The sequence below is a fragment of the Pseudophryne corroboree genome, chromosome 4, assembly GCF_028390025.1.
Source record: "Pseudophryne corroboree isolate aPseCor3 chromosome 4, aPseCor3.hap2, whole genome shotgun sequence".
NCBI lineage: Eukaryota > Metazoa > Chordata > Amphibia > Anura > Myobatrachidae > Pseudophryne > Pseudophryne corroboree.
The window spans coordinates 274,217,060-274,237,628 of record NC_086447.1 but is presented as its reverse complement, the minus strand read 5'-3'; the positions used below and the strand labels follow the sequence as shown (position 1 = coordinate 274,237,628).

The following is a 20,569-nucleotide window of genomic DNA, read 5'->3' as shown; positions in this document are numbered from 1 at the left end:
ACAAGTCCCAGCAAGCCTCCCCCGCAAGCTGGTACTTGGAGAACCACAAGCACCAGCATGCGGGAGAAAAACGGGCCCGCTGGTACCTGTAGTACTACTGGGAAAAAAATACCCAAATAAAAACAGGACACACACACCTTGAGAGTAAAACTTTATTACATACCTGCCGACACACACATACTTACCTATGTTGACCCGCCGACTGCCACGTCTCCTGATCCGACGATCCGGGGTACCTGTGAATCAAATTATACTCACCTCAATCCAGTGTCCAGATATAAATCCACGTACTTGGCAAAAAAACAAACAGCATTTACCCGAACCAGCGGGCTGAAAGGGGTCCCATGTTTACACATCAGACCCCTTTCCCCGAATGCCGGGACACCACGTGACTGCTGTCACCGAGGTCCCTTCAGCCAATCAGCGAGCGCAACATCCTGGCAAGAGCCCGGTGCTGGTTTTAAAAATATGGGGGATCCCCTGTCCATTTTCCCCCCGGATTTTTAGAACCAGGACCAGCTCGAAGAGCCCGAGGCTGGTTATGCTTTGGAGGGGGGACCCCACGCCATTTTTTTCCAAGTTTTTTCCCGTTTTTAAAAAAACGGAACAAATCCGTCAAATCGGCCGTTTTTCGGCAGCAGGACTGTCGAATCCGTTTTTTATTGCATATGGTCAATTTCGGCACCCACTTGCCGAAATTAGCCTGTCAAATTGTGTCGAATTGAAAAACGGCCGATAATTTGCCGCGATTCGCCGCTAATTGCATATACTCTTATAAGGCAATATGTTCTAATCGTTTCTATAACTCTAAAGTGAAACAATTAGCAAAATACATATATATACCATCACTTTAACATAGTAGAAGAATTACAGAGGAATTACTGAATACAGTAAAATATAGTACATGGAAAATACTTTAGACTATAGGGGTCATTCAGACCCAATCACACGCTAGCTTTTTTGCAGCGGTGCGATCAGGACTGAACTGCGCATGCACCGCAATGCGCAGGTGCGTCGGCCGCCGGACAGTGACGGGGATCGCCGGACAGCGACGGATTTTACGAAGAAAGCGATCACACCGGCGATCGCAAGACGATTGACAGCAAGAGGCCGTTTGTGGATGTCAACTGACCGTTTCTTGGGAGTGTCCGGAAAAACGCAGGCGTTCCCAGCCGTTTGGAGGGAGGATTCCTGATGTCAGCTTCTGGCCGGATCATTGCAGCGGGTGATTAAGTCCTGAGCTGTGCAGGGACTACACACATTTTTGTTTGTGCAGCTCTCCGCACAAGCAATCGCACCCATGCCCACCGTTTAACCCCTCCCCCTGTAGGCGACAACTACCTGATCGCAGCACTGCAAAAAAACACCTGGGTGCGATCAGGTCTGAATCACCCCTACTGTATGTTCTTAATCTGCACGTAATATGGCAAACAGAATTCTAACAGTCCTTTAGACCGCTTAGTGACCCGAGTACACTGGCAAGCATCAGGGATATAACAGTTTGAGGTGGGGGAAGGTATAGACACAGCTCATGAACTTTGTAACAACCACACTACAAAAAGAAATACATCTTAAAACCCCAAAATGCAACATGTATAGTCACACTCCTTCATTTCCTAAAACACCCTAATCAGACCAAAAATGGAAAATACACATAAGTACTGTAGAAGTAAAAGTTCCCAGTTATTTACAATGAATCAAACAGGATGATGCCCTCAGATTTTAATAGAGGACTATATTGCATACAACATTCCTAGAAATTGAAAGAGAATCCCATTATCTCTATTGTACAGGTTGAGTATCCCATATCCAAATATTCCGAAATACGGAATATTCCGAAATACGGACTTTTTTGAGTGAGATAGTGAAACCTTTGTTTTTTGATGGCTCAGTGTACACAAACTTTGTTTAATACACAAAGTTATTAAAAATATTATATTAAATTACCTTCAGGCTGTGTGTATAATGTGTATATGAAACATAAATGCATTCTGTGCTTAGACTTGGGTCCCATCACCATGATATCTCATTATGGTATGCAATTATTCCAAAATACGGAAAAATCCGATATCCAAAATACTTCTGGCCCCAAGCATTTTGGATATGGGATACTCAACCTGTACGTAGTAAAAAATCTTTTATTTCACAAAAGGTTAGCAAGATCATAGATACTTATAAATGGTTACATATAGTACATAAAATACTGTATAGTTCATCAGCCAAATACACATTACAGTATAGAGACTCTCAGAAGTGATTTTCCCTATTAAATCCCTGTAACCTTTTCTAGTGCTCACCCTAGGAGCAGGGTGCCGATTAGTGAGGAGGGCATATTTTCACTTGGATGGGCCTAATTGTAGACATGATGTATCGCTACAGCTACAATTTTGCCTTTGAAAATTAAAGTGTGTCTTACTGATCAGCACCTTGCACCTACAGTGAACACCATATGCCAGCGGCTCTCAAACTTGGTTCTCAGACCCCACACAGTTCACATTTTCCAGATCGCCTGGCAGGTATACAGGTGTATTCATTACTCACTGACACATTTTAAAAGATCCACAGGTGGATGTAATTTCACTTGCAACTCTATGAGGAGAGCTGGAAAACATGAACTGGGGACCGAGCTTGAGAACCTGTGCTATATGCTATTGCTAAATGAATCTTTGTGCGAATTTGCACAAAGATTAATTTAGCAGTAGCATATAGCACAGGTTCTCAAGCTGGATTCAAAAGTTATCCACCCTCCCGGCCGCGATCACACGCGTGTCGGCGGTATTCTAATGTTACTGCCAACGGGCACAACAAGTTAATTTCAGCTTGCTACCCCAGGAGGTAGCGAGCTGACATGCGCGTAAAGAGACCCGATTGGGCACCCAAAATGGGTCTTCCACGGTCGCGCCCATTAGTTTAGTCGGGTATAGGTGCTTTGTGCGCCTAAACCAGACTGTACTGGACGCGATAACGGGGGCCATTTGAATATCGCCCCTGTATCTCCCGTCACTTTAGATGGGCGATAGGGGGCACATTAATATTTGAATTTCCCCTAATGAATGAATCCTTTATTGTGTGTATACATTCAGGGTTTCCCTGGTATGTGTCCACATGTATTTATTAATGGAATATTGATATGAGTGTTAGCAAATTTTTTCTCTGTGCATCAAATTGTGCTTCTTCAGAGAGTGCGCAAGAGCGAAAAATGTGGGGAAAGCATGGACAAAAAGCTAAGGAAAACATGGAGGACAAAGAGCAATAGTCGCCAGAAAGAATGATGACCAAACATGAAACGGTGGACAGAAAGCATGGAGACAAAGACAGAAAACCTGACAAAGATGGAAAACAGAGTAGAGTAAGAAATAAATGGAGGTAGAGATTCTAATGTAGGTTTAGAATAGAGGGCCTGACTCAGAGCTCCAGTCGCAGCGGATCTGATGCATATTCTAATGCAACAGGTGGCGTCTTTGTAAAAAGACATCCACTGCCGGGTTCTCAGATCTGCTGCACCTGTGTCCGAAATGACAGCATCTGATCTACAACACGAACATCTAAGTAACCCTCAGATTACTCAGGATGTCTGGCAAAACAACGCTGCCAGGGCCAGTGAAACCGCGTTGCCGCCCTCAAAATGTCTGCAGCCTGTCAATCAGGCTGCGCCTGACAAGGCACTGCAATAGACGATGCAGCTGTATCAAGATGCATGTGCACTCCTCAAAACATCAACCAACTCTGTACAAATCAGAACAGTGTCCGCTTATGAATCAGCCCCACAGGTAGGTAAAGTGTACGGCAGATTGTACGGAAGCAGCCTAGGCTAATTTATATAAACGGCATTGCAGCCTATTGTGCAGAAAGTAGTAATATAAAAACAATATATCTGTAAAACAGCAGTACATTTATTATAGGATTAGTATTCTTAACACTGTAAACAGTAGGTGCAGGGGCAGTGAAAAATATTTACAGGCTTAACAGTTATTTTAGAGTTAAAGAACAGTGGAGTCAAATTTAGTAGGCTTATTAGATTATAGGGGAGTAGTTAAAGTAGGGTTACATAAATCAGTGGAAAAACCATCAGCCTTAAATAGATTTGTGAGGGCTAAATATAGCTCAATAAATGGCTATGTACAACGATTCAGGCATTAAATGGCTATTTGCAGAGTTAGCAGAGGGAAGGAATACCTGAGGATGCAGTTTCCTACGGGTTGAAGAGCTCCAAGAAACAGGTACATTATTTGTGTAGTGCAGTGACAGAGGGAGTGACAGAGCGCAGGGCTTGGGCTTATAAAGCCAATCACACACACTCACGGCACTTCCCTCCAACACGTTGTGGAAGAACTTTACCCTCGCTGGTGCACCGCTGTCAGGTATGAACCAACATAAAAATCAGTACACACCAAGGCCAGTATTTACTAAAAATCCGAGTTTGGCCGATTTGTGTTTTTTTTTCTAAGTCCCAATCCGGGAATTCACTAAGCACCAATCTCGGCAGTGTTTGGACTATTCGTAATGGTTTGAAAGACAACGTTCAGAAATACGAATGAATAGACCATCGGTCAAACGCGGCTGTTATTTCATAGAATACGGGCATTCACTATTCATTCGTATTTGGGTGTTAGTTTCTGAGTGCTCAAGTGCGGGTCTGTTTTTTTTCGATTCGTTAAAAAAAAAAGCAGCAAAAAAATAGACCTGCTTTTTCCAGTCGAGTTTGGATAACCATGCACGGATCAGTGAGATCTGTGCATGGTTATCTATGGGAAAGGGTCTGTTTAGTGTAAAATCGGGGGGAAAAAATTGCGTGGGGTCCCCCCTCCTAAGCATAACCAGCCTCGGGCTCTTTGAGCCGGTCCTGGTTGAAAAAATATGGTGAAAAAAATGACAGGGGTTCCCCCATATTTAATCAACCAGCACCGGGCTCTGCGCCTGGTCCTGGTTCCAAAAATACGGGGGACAAAAAGCGTAGGGGTCCCCCCTATTTTTGAAACCAGCACCGGGCTCCACTAGCTGGGTAGATAATGCCACAGCCGGGGGACACTTTGATATCGGCCCCTGCGGCTGTGCCATTAAAAGCCCAACTAGTCACCCCTGGCCGGGGTACCCTGGAGGAGTGGAGACCCCTTCAATCAAGGGGTCCCCCCCTCCAGCCACCCAAAGGCCAAGGGTGAAGCCCGAGGCTGTCCCCCCCATCCAAGGGCGGCTGATGGGGGGCTGATAGCCTTGTTAACAAAATGTGAATATTGTTTTTTGTAGCAGTACTACAAGTCCCAGCAAGCCTCCCCCGCAAGCTGGTACTTGGAGAACCACAAGTACCAGCATGCGGTGGAAAACCGGGCCCGCTGGTACCTGTAGTACTACTACTAAAAAAAATACCCCAATAAAAACAGGACACACACACCGTGACAGTACAACTTTATTACATACATGCACACCAACATACACACATACTTACCTATGTTCCCACGAGGCTCGGTCCTCTTCTCCATGTAGAATCCTAGGGGTACCTGTGAAAAAAATGATACTCACATAATCCAGTGTACCTTCTGTTCTTTGTATAATCCATGTACTTGGCAAAATAATAAAACGGAAACCCGACCACGCACTGAAAGGGGCCCCATGTTTACACATGGGACCCCTTTCCCCGACTGCCAGGACCCCCCCTGATTCGTGTCAAAGAGGGTCCCTTCAGCCAATCAGGGAGCGCCACGTCGTGGCACTCTCCTGATTGGCTGTGTGCTCCTGTAGTGTCTGTCAGGCAGCACACGGCACAGATACAATGTAGCGCCTATGCGCTCCATTGTAGCCAATGGTGGGAACTTTGCAGTCAGCGGTTGACCGAAAGTAACGTCACCGCTGACCGCAAAGTTCCCACCATTGGCTACAATGGAGCGCATAGGCGCTACATTGTATCTGTGCCGTGTGCTGCCTGACAGACACTACAGGAGCACACAGCCAATCAGGAGAGCGCCACGACGTGGCGCTCCCTGATTGGCTGAAGGGACCCTCTTTGACCCGAGTCAGGGGGGGTCCTGGCAGTCGGGGAAAGGGGTCCCATGTGTAAACATGGGGCCCCTTTCAGTGCGTGGTCGGGTTTCAGTTTTATTATTTTGCCAAGTACGTGGATTATACAAAGAACAGAAGGTACACTGGATTATGTGAGTATAATTTTTTTCACAGGTACCCTTAGGATTCTACATGGAGAAGAGGACTGAGCCTCGTGGGAACATAGGTAAGTATGTATGTTGGTGTGCATGTATGTAATAAAGATGTACTGTCACGGTGTGTGTGTCCTGTTTTTATTGGGGTATTTTTTTAGTAGTAGTACTACAGGTACCAGCGGGCCCGGTTTTTCACCGCATGCTGGTACTTGTGGTTCTCCAAGTACCAGCTTGCGGGGGAGGCTTGCTGGGACTTGTAGTACTGCTACTAAAAACAATATTCACATTTTGTAAACAAGGCTATCAGCCCCCCATCCGCCGCCCTTGGATGGGGGGGGGACAGCCTCTGGCTTCACCCCTGGCCCTTGGGTGGCTGGAGGGGGGGGACCCCTTGATTGAAGGGGTCCCCACTCCTCCAGGGTACCCCGGCCAGGGGTGACTAGTTGGGGTTTTAATGGCACGGCTGCAGGGACCGATATCAAAGTGTCCCCCGGCTGTGGCATTATCTCCCCAGCTAGTGGAGCCCGGTGCTGGTTTCAAAAATACGGGGGACCCCTACGCTTTTTGTCCCCGGTATTTTTGGAACCAGGACCTGGCGCAGAGCCTGGTGCTGGTTGATTAAATATGGGGGAACCCCTGTCATTTTTTCCCCCATATTTTGTCAACCAGGACCGGCTCAAAGAGCCCGAGGCTGGTTATGCTTAGGAGGGGGGACCCCACGCAATTTTTTCTAACTTTTTTAAGACTTTAATGAACTTTTTAAGGTACACAATGAAGCCCTGCACGGATCTCAGAGATCCGGCCGGGATTCCTTGTGTTTTGTCAAGGCAGTGTTTTACTCATCACTCCCGTAAAACACTGCCTGATATTACGAATCACATCGACATCGGAAAAAACGAATGTGCAAAACTCGGCAGCTTAGTGAAGGACCGAATCAGGATTCAAAAAGTTGCAGTAAAATGCACCCGATACCATTCGAGATCAAACACCCTTCAAAAACGGCAAAAACACGAATGTTAGTAAATAAACCCCCAAGTCTTTGCACGCACCAGGTGCACGGCACAGGTCATTGCTCTATGCTCCAGAGCTGCACATATGCAGGCCGCATTTCAAGTTCCAACATAGATTCCCTTACCAAAGTGCCTATGTATGGCGCTATTGACCACTTGTGGAGACATATAAATGAAACAAAACAACAACATTCAAACTGGGCTATCACAGTCATGAAAACTGGAAGGCACCATCCTCTGAAGAGGGAAGGTAAAGCCATATGACTACATAGGCTTTATAAAGTACATGATGAATCGCATACCTCCATGGAGAGCCTAGTCTTAACATCAGGAGATCTAATGGTAATGTTGTGTTTTAAAGGAAGCGAAAACTTAGCAAGAAGTTCAGAGGAAGGAAAATAATAACCTACCAAGCATTACTACAGCTCTTTTGGTATTGCCAGCCAACTAGACTGGGCATAGGTCAGACCTTATGCATCATCCTGGTTTTCATAGTACGTCAATGTAGTCTAAAGTCTCCTAAGCAGTACATATACAGGTTGAGTATCCCATATCCAAATATTCCGAAATACGGAATATTCTGAAATACAGAATGTTTTGAGTGAGACTGAGATATTGAAACATTTGTGTTCTGATGGCTCAATGTACACAAACTTTGTTCAATACACAAAGTTATTCAAAATATTGTATTAAATGACCTTCAGACTGTGTGTATAAGATGTATAGGAAACATAAATGCATTCTGTGCTTAGAGTTGGGTCCCATCACCATGATATCTCATTATGTTATGCAATTATTCCAAAATACGGAAAAATCCGATATCCAAAATACCTCTGGTCCCAGGCATTTTGGATATGAGATTCTCAACCTGTAGTAAGTAGCCTGTGTAACTGTTTAATTGTATAAAAACACACACACACACACACAATACAGAATAATAGTCTAAATGCAACTACGCTAGGGTTTTACACACGCTGAAAATTACACACTCCCATCTCTTATGACATGGCGGCATGTTAAAAAAAAAAAAAAAAAAAAAAAAGGCTCAAGAAAATGATGTTCTAAATGAAACCGATAAAAGCTTACCCGTAAACTTGGACACTGACTGTATACTTTTGGGTCTATTGGTGACATAGCATAATAAAAAATGCACTATTTTCACTTTCAGCAGTAGTAAAACGAGGAAAAGTGTGAACAGAAATGGCTACTACAGGGTTACACATTACAATTTGTTGTTGTACATTTACAGCAGAATTATCTTTTATACACTTTTAATTTTTAAAAAATCCCATGATTAATTGTTCGGTATCACCATTCATTATTTTATTTATTTATTAATAGTTTCTTATATAGCGCAGCATATTCCGTTGTGCTTTACAAGTAGAACAGTAATAGAACAAAACTGGGCAATAACAGACAGACAGAGGTCAGAAGGCCCTGCTCGCAAGCTTACAATCTATAGGGAGATAGGCATTGATACACAAGGATAGATGCTATCTATTGCATAATGGTCCACCAGATTGCTAGGTTCTTAATGGGTTGTATGATGTGGTCACCCAGCAATGCTTGGCCTAGGGTCACGAGGGAGTGAAAGGGGGTACACACGGAGAGATCCATGCTGAAATTCTAAGCAATCTGACTAGATTGTTTAGACTTTAGCACGGATCTCTCCGTGTGTAGGGTGTCGGAGACAGCGAAGCGCGGTCCCACACCCCGCTATCGCCGACTCTAAATTTGGCATACATGCATGCCAAATCTAGGGAGATCGCTCATTTCACCGCTGGGTGAAATGAGCGGTCCTCCCCCCTCGCTCAGCACATCGCGTGGAGTGCTGAGCGGGAGGAGAGATGTGTGCTGAGCGGTCTGTGCTAGATCGCTCAGCACACATCTCCCCCGTGTGTACCCCCCTTGAGAGTAAAGAAAGACAAAATATGTCAGGTTTTGTGTACTGTACAGAGAGGATGTAATTAGATAGGGTAGCATTGAAGGTTATGTGGGTGGGTCTGGAATTTGATAGGCTTGTCTGAAGAGGTGAGTTTTCAGGGATTATGCATATTATTTTGCTACAAGGTTCTCTTTCATCACACTGAAAGTGATCTGGGAATCTCCAACACACATTTTTCCTGAGTCCGCACCACAAAACTCAAATTGATCATATTGCGTGTAGCATAAAAAATAAAAAAAATACATTTAACAATCAACTCAAAATATAAGTCTCAAGACAGAACTCTGTAAGGTTGCACTACCACTTAAGAAATGTTTTTCCCTGTGAATCCTTACCCCCTAGCCTGTGTGCGGCATGAATCAAATTCTTGACAGCACCCACATAATTCCTACCCCACCACAGATGGGGAATTGAATCTTAAGTTATTTTGAAAACACCATTTTCGAGCCCCAACAGAACTCTCCATACACACAAGACAGCTCACCCATAGAAAGTAAATAATTATAAAACTGCCCACAGTAGTTGCAGCCATCCAACCAATTGTCACCTACATGTAAATATTCATATGCTGAATAGTCCCCTTACATGCAACTCTGTGGGACTATCAAGAGATGGCAAGATGACATCATTCAAAATGGGGATCTCTCCTAGGATGGATGTAACTAAAAGCATTCTTCCTCCCAAGGACAACTTATTTTTTAATCAAAATATGCAAGGAAAACATCAAATTCATTGAATTACCTCGATTTTCTGGATTTGTGGACTTTGCGCGATTTCCCTGTAGCTCGGGATCTGCTGGAACTTCGTTTCCTCCTTGAGCTATAAGATGATGCACTGCTAGAACGGCGCCTGCGTCTAAAACACATGCATATGCATTAATAACCTCTCCAGCTGGAAAAAAAAATAAGAATTTACTCACCGGTAATTCTATTTCTCGTAGTCCGTAGTGGATGCTGGGGACTCCGTCAGGACCATGGGGAATAGCGGCTCCGCAGGAGACAGGGCACACAATTTAAAAGTTTGACCACTAGGTGGTGTGTACTGGCTCCTCCCCCCATGACCCCCCTCCAAGCCTCAGTTAGGATACTGTGCCCGGACGAGCGTACACAATAAGGAAGGATTTTGAATCCCGGGTAAGACTCATACCAGCCACACCAATCACACCGTACAACTTGTGATCTGAACCCAGTTAACAGTATGATAACGTAGGAGCCTCTGAAAAGATGGCTCACAACAATAAACAACCCGATTTTTTTGTAACAATAACTATGTACAAGTATTGCAGACAATCCGCACTTGGGATGGGCGCCCAGCATCCACTACGGACTACGAGAAATAGAATTACCGGTGAGTAAATTCTTATTTTCTCTGACGTCCTAGTGGATGCTGGGGACTCCGTCAGGACCATGGGGATTATACCAAAGCTCCCAAACGGGCGGGAGAGTGCGGATGACTCTGCAGCACCGAATGAGAGAACTCCAGGTCCTCCTTAGCCAGGGTATCAAATTTGTAGAATTTTACAAACGTGTTCTCCCCTGACCACGTAGCTGCTCGGCAGAGTTGTAATGCCGAGACCACTCGGGCAGCCGCCCAAGATGAGCCCACCTTCCTTGTGGAGTGGGCACTGACAGATTTAGGCTGTGGCAGGCCTGCCACCGAATGAGCCAGTTGAATTGTGCTACAAATCCAACGAGCAATCGTCTGCTTAGAAGCAGGAGCACCCAGCTTGTTGGGTGCATACAGTATAAACAGCGAGTCAGATTTTCTGACTCCAGCCGTCCTTGAAATATATATTTTCAATGCTCTGACAACGTCCAGCAACTTGGAATCCTCCAAATCGCTAGTAGCCGCAGGCACCACAATAGGCTGGTTCAGGTGAAACGCTGATACCACCTTAGGCAGAAAATGAGGACGCGTCCTCAATTCTGCCCTGTCCGAATGGAAAATCAGATATGGGCTTTTATACGATAAAGCCGCCAATTCCGACACTCTCCTGGCTGAAGCCAGGGCCAGTAGCATGGTTACTTTCCATGTAAGATATTTCAAATCTACCGATTTGAGTGGCTCAAACCAATGGGATTTGAGAAAATCCAAAACTACATTGAGATCCCACGGTGCCACTGGGGGCACAACCGGGGGCTGTATATGTAGTACTCCTTTTACAAAAGTCTGGACTTCAGGAACTGAAGCCAATTCTTTCTGGAAGAAAATCGACAGGGCCGAAATTTGAACCTTAATGGACCCTAATTTGAGGCCCATAGATAATCCTGTTTGCAGGAAATGTAGGAATCGACCCAGTTGAAATTCCTCTGTCGGGGCCTTCCTGGCCTCACACCATGCAACATATTTTCTCCAAATGCGGTGATAATGTTGTGCAGTCACCTCCTTCCTGGCTTTGACCAGGGTAGGGATGACCTCTTCCGGAATGCCTTTTTCCCGTAGGATCCGGCGTTCAACCGCCATGCCGTCAAACGCAGCCGCGGTAAGTCTTGGAATAGACACGGTCCCTGCTGAAGCAGATCGCTTCTTAGAGGTAGAGGCCACGGATCTTCCGTGAGCATTGTTGAGGCGGGACGCCATCATGTCCACCATTGGTCTTTCCCAATGGACTACAATCATGTGGAAGACTTCTGGATGAAGTCCCCACTCTCCCGGGTGAAGATCGTGTCTGCTGAGGAAGTCTGCTTCCCAGTTGTCCACTCCCGGGATGAACACTGCTGACAGTGCTATCACATGATTTTCCGCCCAGCGAAGAATCCTTGCAGCTTCTGCCATTGCCCTCCTGCTTCTTGTGCCGCCCTGTCTGTTTACGTGGGCGACTGCCGTGATGTTGTCCGACTGGATCAACACCGGCTGACCCTGAAGCAGAGGTTTTGCCAGGCTTAGAGCATTGTAGATTGCTCTTAGTTCCAGTATATTTATGTGAAGAGACGTTTCCAGGCTTGACCACACGCCCTGGAAGTTTCTTCCTTGTGTGACCGCTCCCCAGCCTCTCAGGCTGGCATCCGTGGTCACTAGGACCCAGTTCTGTATGCCGAATCTGCGGCCCTCTAACAGATGAGCACTCTGCAACCACCATAGCAGAGAGACCCTTGTCCTTGTCGACAATTTTATCCGCTGATGCATCTGCAGATGCGATCCGGACCATTTGTCTAGCAGATCCCACTGAAAAATTCGTGCATGGAATCTGCCGAATGGAATCGCTTCGTAAGAAGCCACCATTTTTCCCCAGGACTCTTGTGCATTGATGCACAGACACTGTCCCTGGTTTTAGGAGGTTCCTGACGAGTTCGGATAACTCCCTGGCTTTCTCCTCCGGAAGAAATACCTTTTTCTGAACAGTGTCCAGAATCATCCCTAGGAACAGCAGACGTGTCGTCGGGATCAGTTGGGATTTTGGAAAATTCAGAATCCACCCGTGTTGTTGGAGCACTACTTGAGTTAGTGCTACTCCGACCTCCAGCTGTTCTCTGGATCTTGCCCTTATCAGGAGATCGTCCAAGTAAGGGATAATTAATACGCCTTCTCTTCGAAGAAGGATCATCATTTCGGCCATTACCTTGGTAAAGACCCTGGGTGCCGTGGACAATCCAAACGGCAGCGTCTGAAACTGATAATGACAGTTTTGTACCACGAACCTGAGGTACCCTTGGTGTGAAGGGCAAATTGGGACATGAAGGTAAGCATCCTTGATGTCCAAGGACACCATAAAATCCCCTTCTTCCAGATTCGCTATCACTGCTCTGAGTGACTCCATCTTGAACTTGAATTTTTGTATGTACAGGTTCAGAGATTTCAGATTTAGAATAGGTCTTACCGAGCCGTCCGGCTTCGGTACCACAAATAGCGTGGAGTAATACCCCTTTCCCTGTTGTAGAAGGGGTACCTTGATTATCACCTGCTGAGAATACAGCTTGTGAATGGCTTCCAATACCGTCGCCCTGTCTGAAGGAGACGTTGGCAAAGCAGATTTTAGGAACCGGCGAGGGGTAGACTTCTCGAATTCCAACCTGTAACCCTGAGATACTACCTGCAGGATCCAGGGGTCCACCTGCGAGTGAGCCCACTGTGCGCTGAAATTCTTGAGGCGACCCCCCACCGCCCCTGAGTCCGCTTGTAAGGTCCCAGCGTCATGCTGAGGCCTTTGCTGAAGCCGGGGAGGACTTCTGCTCCTGGGAAGGGGCTGCTTGCTGCAGTCTCTTACCCTTTCCTTTGCCTCGGGGCAAATATGAATGTCCTTTTGCTCGCTTGTTCTTATAGGAACGAAAGGACTGCGGCTGAAAAGACTGCGTCTTTTTCTGCTGGGAGGGGACTTGAGGTAAAAAGGTGGACTTCCCGGCTGTTGCCGTGGCTACCAAATCCGATAGACAGACCCCAAATAATTCCTCCCCTTTATACGGCAATACTTCCATATGCCGTTTGGAATCCGCATCGCCTGACCACTGTCGTGTCCATAGACTTCTTCTGGCAGATATGGACATCGCACTTACTCTTGATGCCAGAGTGCAGATATCCCTCTGTGCATCTCGCATATAAAGGAATGCATCCTTTAATTGCTCTATAGTCAATAAAATACTGTCCCTATCCAGGGTATCAATATTTTCAGTCAGGGAATCCGACCAAGCCACCCCAGCACTGCACATCCAGGCTGAGGCGATTGCTGGTCGCAGTATAACACCAGTATGTGTGTATATACTTTTTAGAGTATTTTCCAGCCTCCTATCAGCTGGATCCTTGAGGGCGGCCGTATCAGGAGACGGTAACGCCACTTGTTTGGATAAACGTGTGAGCGCCTTGTCCACCCTAGGGGGTGTTTCCCAGCGCGCCCTAACCTCTGGCGGGAAAGGGTATAACGCCAATAACTTCTTTGAAATTAGCAGTTTTTTATCAGGGGTAACCCACGCTTCATCACACACGTCATTCAATTCCTCTGATTCAGGAAAAACTACAGGTAGTTTTTTCAGACCCCACATAATACCCCTTTTTGTGGTACTTGCAGTATCAGAGATATGCAAAGCCTCCTTCATTGCCGTGATCATATAACGTGTGGCCCTACTGGAAAATACGTTCGTTTCTTCACCGTCGACACTAGATTCGGTGTCCGTGTCTGGGTCTGTGTCGACCGACTGAGGCAAAGGGCGTTTTACAGCCCCTGACGGTGTTTGAGACGCCTGTACAGGTACTAACTGGTTTGCCGGTCGTCTCATGTCGTCAACCGACTTTTGCAGCGTGCTGACATTATCACGTAATTCCATAAACAAAGCCATCCATTCCGGTGTCGACTCCCTAGGGGGTGACATCACCATTACCGGCAATTGCTCCGCCTCCACACCAACATCGTCCTCATACATGTCGACACACACGTACCGACACACAGCAGACACACAGGGAATGCTCTGATAGAAGACAGGACCCCACTAGCCCTTTGGGGAGACAGAGGGAGAGTTTGCCAGCACACTCCAAAGCGCTATAATTATATAGGAACAACCTTATATAAGTGTTGTTTCCTTATAGCTGCTTAAATATATATAATATCGCCAAAAAATGCCCCCCCTCTCTGTTTTTTACCCTGTTTCTGTAGTGCAGTGCAGGGGAGAGCCTGGGAGCCTTCCTAACAGCGGAGCTGTGTAGGAAAATGGCGCTGTGTGCTGAGGAGATAGGCCCCGCCCCCTATTCCGGCGGGCTCTTCTCCCGGTTTTTCTGAGACCTGGCAGGGGTGAAATACATCCATATAGCCTCATGGACTATATGTGATGTATTCTTTTTAGCCAGAAAGGTATTAACATTGCTGCCCAGGGCGCCCCCCCCAGCGCCCTGCACCCTCAGTGACCGCCGGTGTGAAGTGTGCCTGAGCGCAATGGCGCACAGCTGCAGTGCTGTGCGCTACCTCATGAAGACTGAAAAGCCTTCAGCCGCCGGTTTCTGGACCTCTTCTTACTTCGGCATCTGCAAGGGGGTCGGCGGCGCGGCTCCGGTGACCCATCCAGGCTGTACCTGTGATCGTCCCTCTGGAGCTAGTGTCCAGTAGCCTAAGAAGCAAATCCATCCTGCACGCAGGTGAGTTCACTTCTTCTCCCCTAGGTCCCTCGTTGCAGTGAGCCTGTTGCCAGCAGGACTCACTGAAAATAATAAAACTATCAAAACTTTTACTCTAAGCAGCTCTTTATGAGAGCCACCTAGATTGCACCCTGCTCGGACGGGCACAAAAACCTAACTGAGGCTTGGAGGGGGGTCATGGGGGGAGGAGCCAGTACACACCACCTAGTGGTCAAACTTTTAAATTTTGTGCCCTGTCTCCTGCGGAGCCGCTATTCCCCATGGTCCTGACGGAGTCCCCAGCATCCACTAGGACGTCAGAGAAAATGAAGAATGCATTATATCAGCCAAAAATTCCCAAATCTAACCCTCAGAGGCCATTCACAACCCAATGTTTTGGAATATTTTTATTTATTAAAGCAGAAATTGGGTAATCGCCAGTAAGTGGCAATCTCCTCAAGGCACCCGAAAGGTCCAGGTTTTAAAGATATTCATGTTAAAGCACAGGTGACTTAATTAGTATCTCAGTCAGTTTGATTACACCAACTGAGCAGAAACATGGATATACTTAAAACCTGGACTGTTACGGTGCCTTGAGGACCGGGTTTGGAAGCACTGGTTTATGGGCATGATTCAGAGATGGAGCAGGAGATACAGCTGCTGTGCGATAATATGCTAATATTGCAGGAGGTGTCTTGTGTAAATAGACTCCTCCTGCCGGCTTCTGTGATCTGCTGCTGTGTCCGAAGGCGCACGAACGAATCAGCTGTGTGAACATTGGCCATCTGAGTAACCTTACTCAGTATGGCCGGTGTGTTCACATTGCCGGGACCTGGAAATCTGCATCGGAAGATACAGACCCCGGCCTCATCACACCTACAAAGCGTGGCCACCGTGCCCCCATTTTGCAAGTGCCTGTAAATGCCTCCATACAGCCACAGGAAGTCCATCATGCTGCAGCATAGGGGGCACTGAGATCAATCACTCAGTACAGAGCCTATGCAAGTGCAGATCACTAGCCACCGGAGATGTATACAAACTCTGATTCAGGCCCCATGACACAGATAGATGAAAGCCAAGAAAGCATTAACCTGCAGCTTGAGGACAGACACAGAGAAAACCACTGACAGGGGCAATAAGCAGCTGAATACATATATACACAATTACCATAACCTGTGTTAGTACTACACGTTTGACTGAAGCATGCTCCTATAGAACAGTGCATCTTATTACAGTGGATGTGACTAAGGACTATGAGGAACATTTTTCAAACCCGCTAAAGAGGACAAGTTGGCTCTAGCAACCAATCAGATTCTAGCATATATATATATATATAATATACATATATACATATATATATATATATATATATATATATATATATATATAAACAAACAACAAGCAGGTCCGGCTCTCCCATTGCACTGGGTGCCTCCACAATGATGAGATACAGGCAACGACAGGTGCGGCACTCCAAGCGACGAGGACAAAGTTACTCTTGAATCCAAATTGTAGACAACGTTTCAATGCTGTTTACTTGTGCATTTTCATCACGTCAAATCTGACTTTGGGGGCATATGTGCGAAACGGGGGCACGGCCACGCAAATTAGGGGGTGTGGCAATGCCTACATCATTTTAGGGGGCGGTGCGGCCCACAGACGCTACTATAAAGCGCGTCTGTGGCCGGCGACGTCACTGTTGGGGGCGTGCCCAGCACCTCCGTCGGTGCTGGGCTTCCCCCAGCTCTCTCCCAATGCGTGAATGGATGCCGCGCGCATGCGCACGGCATCTATACACGCCGGAAGGGCTGGAAGCGGGCGGCTGTTCTAGCAGGGCGCCGCAAAAGGGGCAGGGCGGGTTTTGCCTGCTAAAAAACGGGCAGGGCGCGGCGCCCTGCTATAACAGCCTAGAGTGAACACTAGAATACACAATGTCCGCTGCCTTGTGGTATTAAGTGAGTGATGTACAGCACCCATTATTCCCAGATCGTCACCGATACTGGTACTGACTGGGCCCAACACTGCTTAGTTTCCAAGATCAGCCAGAATTGGACGTTTGCCAGTGTGGTATGGCTGTAAATATCACTAGACCAACATATGTTGTCTACTGGGGAATCCCATATAGGCAGCTGGAATCCGATACTGCTAAATACAACACCAAAGATGGACAATAAGCTGCACATAGTGAGCAAGAGAGGGTCTGCATGGTGGATGTTGAAAGCGAGGGTGAAAGGAAAGGTGTCACTGCTAGTGAAGTGGGGACCTGTCAGGATCGAGTCTCTAGATATATAAAGACACACGGCGGTGTCTGACAGCACATAGCATGCAAAGAACATCAATGACAGGACACACGGCTGTGTCTAAGAAAATTAAACCAACCAGCGGAATGCAGAGTCCAACAAAAAGTCACTATAATATGTCACAGGAAACAACCTAAACGAAAATCTTCATTGAGGCCAATCGGAGTAAGGCAATTAAGTCTGTGTATCCATTGTAGTTCTAGTTGTAGCAAAATTCTGTCCCAATCACCCCCACGTTGTAGGGGCGGTATGTGATCAATGATACAACATTTGAGCTGGTTAACAGTATGATGTGCATCCTTGAAGTGTCTTACGACCGGTAAGTTAGTAAAGTCTTTTGAGGTGTCTGTAGCAATTAGGCACTTCTTGATAGATGAGCGGTGTTGGCTGAGCCGTTCTTTCATCATTCTACTAGTCTTGCCGACATACAGACGGTTGCATGGGCATCTCAAAATGTAAACAACAAATCTACTGTTACAGTCCAGCCTATATTTGATGGAATATTCCCTCCCATCAGTGGGATTTTTGAAGTGATTGCCTATTATCAGAAAAGAGCAATTCGAACATCCTGTACACTTAAATACGCCCGGTTTGGTGGTAAGCCAATTGGACATCTGTCTAGGTTTCCGCTGTGAAAAGTCTGTCTTGACCAAAAGGTCCTTGAGATTCGGTCCTCGTCTATAAGCAAATCTTGGTATTAGAGATGTCTTTTTTCAATGTCGGATCACCGGAGATCAAATGCCAATGTTCCCTAATGCGGTAACGTATAAAGGCTGATGCCGTGGTGAGCATACTGGAAAAATTGATCCTATCCCGATCTTTTTTGGTAGGATCAGTTTTCACATGTAGAAGTTCAGTTCTGTTAAGTTTCTCAATCCGCAATAAAGCATTATTGATTTCATTCTTGGAGTATCCTCTGTCCAAGAATCTCTGGCACATAGATTCCAAAGCTCCTGGTAATTCCGTTGTATTAGAGGTGATGCGTATCACCCTCAGCAGTTGAGAGAAAGGCAAGCCCTTTTTCAAAGGCGCTGGATGAAAACTGGAGTGCAATAAAAGAGTGTTACGGTCAGAGTCCTTACTGTAGATTGAAGTTAGCAATGTATTATTCTCCTTTTTGATGGTCACATCCAATAAATTAACTTGTGTTTTACTGAAGGTCGAACTGAATCTGATGGTTCCAGGGAGGGCGTTGAGTTCATTGATGAATTCCAAAAGATGTTCTTCACTGCCTTGCCAAATAAAAAATAAATCATCGATGTATCGTACATAAAATGCTAAAAAGTGACAAAAACGTGAATTACCAATGATGTGCACCTGCTCATATGTTGCCATAAAAATGTTGGCATAAGAGGGCGCCATGTTGGAACCCATGGCGGTCCCTTGTTTCTGCAAGTAGAAACAATTTCCAAAAAGAAAATAATTTTTGTTGAGGATGACGTCAATGAGTAACATAAGAAAGGAGACTGGCGGTCCAAAATATGCATCGCTGTTGTTGAGAAGATCTCTGCATGATTCAATACCCTGTATATGGGGAATGTTGGTGTAGAGACTGGAAACGTCCAAAGTGACAAGCAAGGTATCCTCTGTCACACTCTGCACTCCTTCTAATTTCCTCAAAAAGTCAGAGGTGTCCTCTATATAGCTGGATGTTCTCCTAACCAGTGGTTGTAGATAAAAGTCGACCAATTGGGAAAGGGGCTGATACAGGGACCCTCTGGCCGAGATAATAGGTCGTCCAGGAGGCTGAGTTAGGGATTTGTGTATTTTTGGAAGTGTATACAAAAATGGAATTTTGGGATATGTGGTGGTCAAAAATTCAGCTGTGCTATGATTGATATAGCCATTGTGGAGTCCCATTTGTATAATAGAGTCAATCTCTGTTTTGTACACTCCTGTTGGATCGTAAGCGAGTTTCTGATAACACATGGTATCAGAGAGCTGGCTGTTGGCCTCCCGTATGTAGTAGTCGTAATCAAGGAGTACGATTCCTCCGCCTTTGTCAGCAGCTCTGATGATTAACTGGGTGTCATTGCGCAATGAGTCAATGGCTTTTCTCTCTCCCAATGTGATGTTGTGATGGTTAATTCTTTGGTTGGTGATGTATGGAATGGTATCCCTTTTGAGAACTCTCATAAAAGTGTGTAAAGAAGGGTTTTGTGATGGTGGGTCAAATAGGCTTGGCTTTTTTGGTAAACTTGACTGGTTGGTTGAGGATGTTGATCCTGAATCGAGGGTAGTTCCTGCAAAAAAATCTTTAAGCCGAAGTTGCCTGCCAAATTTGTAAAGATCCATATGCCATTTAAATTCATCCTGTGTTACTGTGGGAACAAAGGATAGGCCTTTGTTCAGAATGGACAGTTCGTCAGGTGTTAGGGAATGCTGGGACAGATTGAAGACTACCATTTCTAATTGTGTTTTTGTTGTCTTTTCCTTTCTTTTTCTCCCACCTCGACGGGTGGGTACAGCGGGTTTTTTGGCGGTCTTCTATTCCTGGAGGATCTCGGTAAAGATGTAAAGTTTTGGCCAGAGGTAGATGGAGCGTCTGAGTCGCTTGCCGAAGTTTGGGACTGGCTGTCAATGTCTGTAAAGGGTTGTATAGGTCTTCTGCCACGTTGGAACTGTGGTTTAGATCTTCGGGGTTCACTACGCGAATACCAAGGATATACCCTGTTATCCTTGTAGTCCAATTTGACCTGTTTGTACTTGTTCTTTTTGAACTTCAGCAAATCACCTTTAAACTTTTCTATGTCCTTGTTCAACTTGGACAGAAGCTCACTGTCTGGGGTTTGGATTGACTTAAATACGTCTGATGCTTCTAATTCAGAGATGTCCTTCCTGATATCATTCAAATCAATGCCTGCCTGTTCAATCACCAGCAGCATTAAGTCAAATGAACACTTATTCAGTATGTTGCACCATCTGGCGCAGAAATCATTGCTATGTCTTCCCTGTGTGGGTTGATTACGCAACCTGAACCCCCTGGGAATAAATTGCTCTTTATAATATTGCGATAAGGTAAGTCCATGGAGTTGAAGTTCAACTTCCCGATTCTTTAATCTTAGGAGATCACTGATAAATGCCTCCGGACTGTCAGTGTGAAAGGCCAGTGAGTCAGTGTCATCAAAG

At 45.9% G+C, this 20,569-nt stretch overlaps 1 protein-coding gene and 1 pseudogene across 4 annotated transcripts in view; both read right to left on the bottom strand.

The window, feature by feature from the left end:
- The window catches only part of RSRC1 (arginine and serine rich coiled-coil 1), a 678,098-nt gene that overhangs the window by 624,098 nt on the left and 33,431 nt on the right, over window positions 1–20,569 (bottom strand). For all 4 annotated transcript variants that reach the window (XM_063916134.1, XM_063916133.1, XM_063916131.1 and 1 more), the window contains exon 3: window positions 9,846–9,959. In XM_063916134.1, coding sequence (XP_063772204.1) covers window positions 9,846–9,959 — 114 coding nt within the window. The remainder of the gene's footprint in view (window positions 1–9,845; window positions 9,960–20,569) is intronic.
- LOC134912856 (5S ribosomal RNA) lies at window positions 17,102–17,221 on the bottom strand (annotated as a pseudogene).